Here is a 4,892-nt window from a genome sequence, read left to right as displayed (position 1 = left end):
AAAAAAAGTCACTGGGTCCTACTCCAGTTTAACAAAATTGTTAACAGAAGGCACCTAAGGGCCAGGAAGCACGCAGTAGCCAGCCTATCACCCAAGGCAGCATCTCGCTCAAATGCCTCAAAAAGCAGTTTACACCTCAAACCTTTCTCACACAACCCTTTTTTTACATCTCCATGCTCATCTGCAGGGATGCAACAGCAACCACTCCCCCCAATAGGTAAACTGAGGCCCAGAGAGACTCATGATTTCAATCCAAATGATAAAAGCCAGAAATAAAAAGCAAACATGCCAGTATTTATAGCTCCTCATTCTCCAGCTATGGAAGCTGTAAACGACTGCATATTTGAGATGCAATTCCAGAACAGCTTTGGATGCGACTCAAGAAATCCCCCACTCAACAATAACACAAGTGGATGGTGACAGTAGTGGATATATCTGTAAGCTGATGTGTCAAACAAGGACATGCAGAGACACTGCCAGGTCATTTTTGGAACTGTTCCTTGGGGAGGTTCATGGTAGTCCAAGCAAGCTCATGGGGCACTACCCTGGCCCATCCCTGGAGCCTGCCTTCCCAAAGCACTCCTAGGTGCACAGTGCTGAATTTCAGCAGAAGACTGATGAAAATCCAGTCCAGGAAACTGAGGTTTGGTCCTCCCAAGGGGGCTGACTCAAACCAGACTGTGGTAGGTATAGTCCGACCATTCTACGGCTTACCTGGAAAAGAGCAGGAGCTTTTCCCTCACTGGAAGGAAGGTTAAAATAAAAAAGGCTCAACTCCACACTCACTGAGGACAACAGAGTGGTCAGGGTTGAGAAACCAAATTTTGGGGTCTCCCCTCTTTGTTTTCTCACTGAAGTTAGATCATGTCCTCTGGCACCCCTGAAACATCCTCAGCATCGCAAACACTCTCACTGGGAGTGGTGAGAGAACTCTGAATTCTCACAACAAAAACTCATGGGTATGCAGACCACCAAACTCTTCCGGGTAGAAAATGCCTTCTAAGCAGCCTTCATCTTTCGTAGGCTAGTTCAGCTTTTTCTCAGTTACCCCCAAGGTCAGGCAGCCCACCCGCCTGTCAGAGCGATGCCACTGCTAGAGACGGATGCTCCCAAGCCTCCATGCTCCCAGACTGTAGAACTGACCTCTTGTCATCGCTGCTACTTCTGCTACGAAATGGAGAGGTACCACTGTACTAACAGAAAGCTCTCGATGGAATAGGGTGTGTAAACCTTCCTCAGAGTCCGAGACACCGCAATTAGCAAACAGCCCGGGTGTGGCCTGGTTTAGCCGCTAGCCCAGATCTACAATTTGCTTGAAGGCCTCCTGGTTTGAAACACTGAATTCAGAGCGGTTGTGAAATCTCAGCAGAAAGTCATTGCCGTGCAACCACAATGCATACCAGGTTTGACAGAAAGCCAGGAGGAATGGTTTGTTTGCCAGGTTTCCCCCTTCCATCAACCTCCCCATCAGCTTCGGCTCTACTCCTCCCATTCTCCATCACTGAAAGCTTCACAAATTGCCGGTGCCCATCAGCACGGGTATCATCTCACCCGCAAGCAGCTCAGGCAGCTTCCAAGCAACTCCATGTGACATTTGGCTCTGGCCAGATTTAAAGCCATCTCCGCCACGCACTATTTGATTGCACCAAGATATTTTGTAACAAGATAATGAGCTTTAAATCAATGCAGGCATTCTAACCCCCAGTGCATCGACAGCCTGCCGTCCGCGGCTATCCAGTTTCAGCTATTTCCAAAATTGTTCACGAGTATCCAAAGAGGATAACAAGTCCCTTAAACAATCCCCCGTTATTTTAAGAAACAGGCTGCATCAGCCCAAGTTGCAAACCAGCAGCCAGGCTGTTCTGGTGACCAAGTGTAAAAATGGAGGGAGAAACTGTTAAGCAAAATGCGAGGGGTTTTTGCCTTTTTTCCTCTCTCCTTAAAAAGCTGCAATGGTTCTGGAGGAGGGGAAGCAAACCCACACCGACATATTTGAATAGCTGTATCTTAGTGGGTGATACATGTGCCCCTTTGCCCTGGGGTATCACTTGCTGCAATGCTGAACCAGGAACCAGCAGCTCCTGGAGAGGAGGAGGAAGATTTACAGGGCAGTGTGTTATGCCGCAGGAACAACATCTGAAGGATTTACAGCATCGGTGGAGGGCAGAGATGTTGTAGGGGCATAAAACATGGAAGAATGAGACAGCAGGCAGAGCCTTGCAACCCTCACAGCTACCATTTATTACACAGGGTCCTGACAAGGGGTGTGGGGAGGGGGTCTCGATGGTGTTTTAAGGCAGCTCAACTTCAGGCTGCTTTGAAAAACCCCTTGCCGAAGGCTGTCCTCAGGGGCAGGAACATCTGAAAGAACAAGCTGTGGCCTCCAGGTGTCAGCATGAGAAAGTGCTTGGCTTTCCCAAGGCACCACTAATCCAGGGACTCCTCTGGCATGCGGGGATATTTTTAAATGTCTTGCAGCTCTGGCTGGACCTCTTGGGTTTCATAAGGACTTTCCTTGTTTCCACCGCAGTCAGTGACAGTGCATTAGTTAAGCCCTAGCACTTCTGAATTACTCCTCCTCACTAATTAGCAAGGGAGGGCGCCTTGCAAACCTCTGCTCTTTATCTTTGAGCACATCAGACCCTGGGTTTCTAGGTCCAACTCCATCGTTGAGTGCGGGACTTTCTGGAAGTCACTAACGCCCTCGAGACCCACGCAAACTATCTGTAAAATGGTCCTGCTGCAGTCCAGAAATAAGAACTGGATTTTACTGGGAGGGTGTAGGAAACTGGACTATATGAGGTAGGACAGAAGGAAATAGAAGTATCACCTACTCCTGCAATTCTCTCTCAGCTTCTGGTCATCTCCACATGAGCTCCTGGGAAGGGGTGTAGGAATTGCCCACCACTCACATCCAGGTAACTTTTCCCTGGGTAGAGCAGTAACAGGACACAGACATTTGCACGTTTTGCCCTGCACTACAATAGGGCTTCCCCTTGCCCCCACTAACAGGGCAGCACAAAACAGTCCCTTTTGCCTTACTTCCCTTAACAAGGCATTTTCTCAACTTCTTTCCTAAAAGGCTGACATAATAGGAAAAAAATAAAATTAAAAAAGGGAAAGCTTTGGGAACTTCAACACCTTCCCCTCCAGCAACAGCTCAACTTCCAGCAGAAGTGAGGAGGAAACATAGCTACTGTGCCAGCGATGTGCCCTCATGGCCAAGAAGGCCAATGGTATCTTGAGGGGCATGAGGAAGAGTGTGGCCAGCAGGTCGAGGGAGCTTATCCTCCCCCTCTACTCTGCCCTGCTGAGGCCACATCTGGAGTGCTGTGTCCAGTTCTGGGCTCCCCAGTTCAAGAAAGACAAGGAACCACTGGAGAGAGTCCAGCGGAGGGCAACAAAGATGATGAGAGGACTGAAGCATCTCCCTGATGAGGCAAGGCTGAGGGAACTGGGTCTGTTCAGCCTGAAGAAAAGAAGACTGAGGGATGATCTCATCCATGCTGGTAAATACCTTAAGTGTGAGTGTCAAGAGGATGGAGCCAGACTCTCTTCAGTGGTGCCCAGCGACAGGTTAAGGGGCAACGGGCACAAACTGAAACTCAGGAAGTTCCATCTGAACATGAGGAAGACCTTCTGCACTTTGAGGGTGGCAAAGCACTGGCACAGGCTGCCCAGAGAGGTTGTGGAGTCTCCTTCTCTGGAGATATTCAAAACCCACCTGGACGCGATCCTGTGCAACTGCTGTAAGGTGAGCCTGCTTTGGCAGGAGGGTTGCACAGGATGATCTCCAGAGGTCTCTTCCAACCCCAACCATTCTGTGATTCTGTTGGCTGCAGACCCACGCATGAACATCTCCAGCCTCCAAGGAGAGGAGTCATGGCCAGCAGTGGGAAGCAGACGGGGTTTCTTCACTAGTACAAGCACATAAATTACCACCATATAGCACATCTTTCAGTTGCTGTGCACTTTCATGGATGAGCAGAGCCTGGCTTGGTGTTTGTCTTCCCCAAGCTGTTTCTGGACCTCTAGAGAGGAGGTGACCAACTGCTGGCAAAGGATGCACCAGTACGACCACTCTGCAAAATTCCAGGGAAGCTGATGGATGCAGGGGGTGCCAGCACCCCCAGTCAAGACCCCCACCTCGCTCACCTCTCTTTAGCAAGCTGGCCCGGTAGCGACCCTCGAGGGTGCAGTTCCAGCGCTCAAAACGAAACTGGTACTGGCATTCCAGCGCACTCATGCTGATTGCCTCCATCAGGGTCTCGGCCACGCCGGGGTCCCGCCGGCACATCCTGCGCTGCTTCTTCTCCAGCTTCAGGCGGTCACAGACTTTGTAGTGGGCTTTGATGGCAGCTTCCTCCATTTCTGAGGTCAGAGGGAGGATGGTCAGGGGTTCGTTCCCCGTCAGCCTGCAGAGAAAAGAGGGGAACAGCGGTGAGGAGAGAGAAATACATCCCGTGGTAGAAATGGGGGCTGTGGTGGGATCGGGCTGAGCACCCATACGGACTTGCTGATGACTCGATGAGGAGTGATTTTACAGTGGGGTTGTTCGCAGTGCGTGTGCAACATGGGAGCAAGAGAAGGGTAAGAAGCAGTATTTTGATTTATTTTCTCTACCAACTCTCAGAGAGCTTGTTTGGCCATAAGACCTTGGCAATCTCCACCACAGGACTGTGTTGAAAACTGAAATAGGAGAAGAATAATTGAAGTTACCTAACTGCATAAACTTTGGAAACTAGCAAAAATACAAGAGCACTACAGTCACTCTCCTGCGCATAAACAAAAAAAGAAATCATTTTAGCACATCAAGCATAGCCAGAACCAGCTTGGAAAGTGATAGAGGATGATTCGTCCCACCAGACGCCGAGACACACCGAGAAAGCACA

At 49.8% G+C, this 4,892-nt stretch overlaps 1 protein-coding gene across 1 annotated transcript in view; it reads right to left on the bottom strand.

Annotated features, from left to right (window-relative positions):
• The window catches only part of WNT9A (wingless-type MMTV integration site family, member 9A), an 18,783-nt gene extending 14,368 nt beyond the window's left edge, over positions 1-4,415 (bottom strand). The window contains exon 1 of the mRNA XM_009698521.1: positions 4,156-4,415. Coding sequence (XP_009696823.1) covers positions 4,156-4,369 — 214 coding nt within the window. The 5' untranslated portion in view covers positions 4,370-4,415. The remainder of the gene's footprint in view (positions 1-4,155) is intronic.
• Between the last annotated feature and the right edge of the window lie 477 nt (positions 4,416-4,892).

This window comes from Cariama cristata, unplaced genomic scaffold (genome assembly GCF_000690535.1).
Source record: "Cariama cristata isolate BGI_N322 unplaced genomic scaffold, ASM69053v1 scaffold4114, whole genome shotgun sequence".
NCBI lineage: Eukaryota > Metazoa > Chordata > Aves > Cariamiformes > Cariamidae > Cariama > Cariama cristata.
Note: the sequence above shows the minus strand (reverse complement) of the source record. Positions and strands in the feature narration are given on the sequence as shown.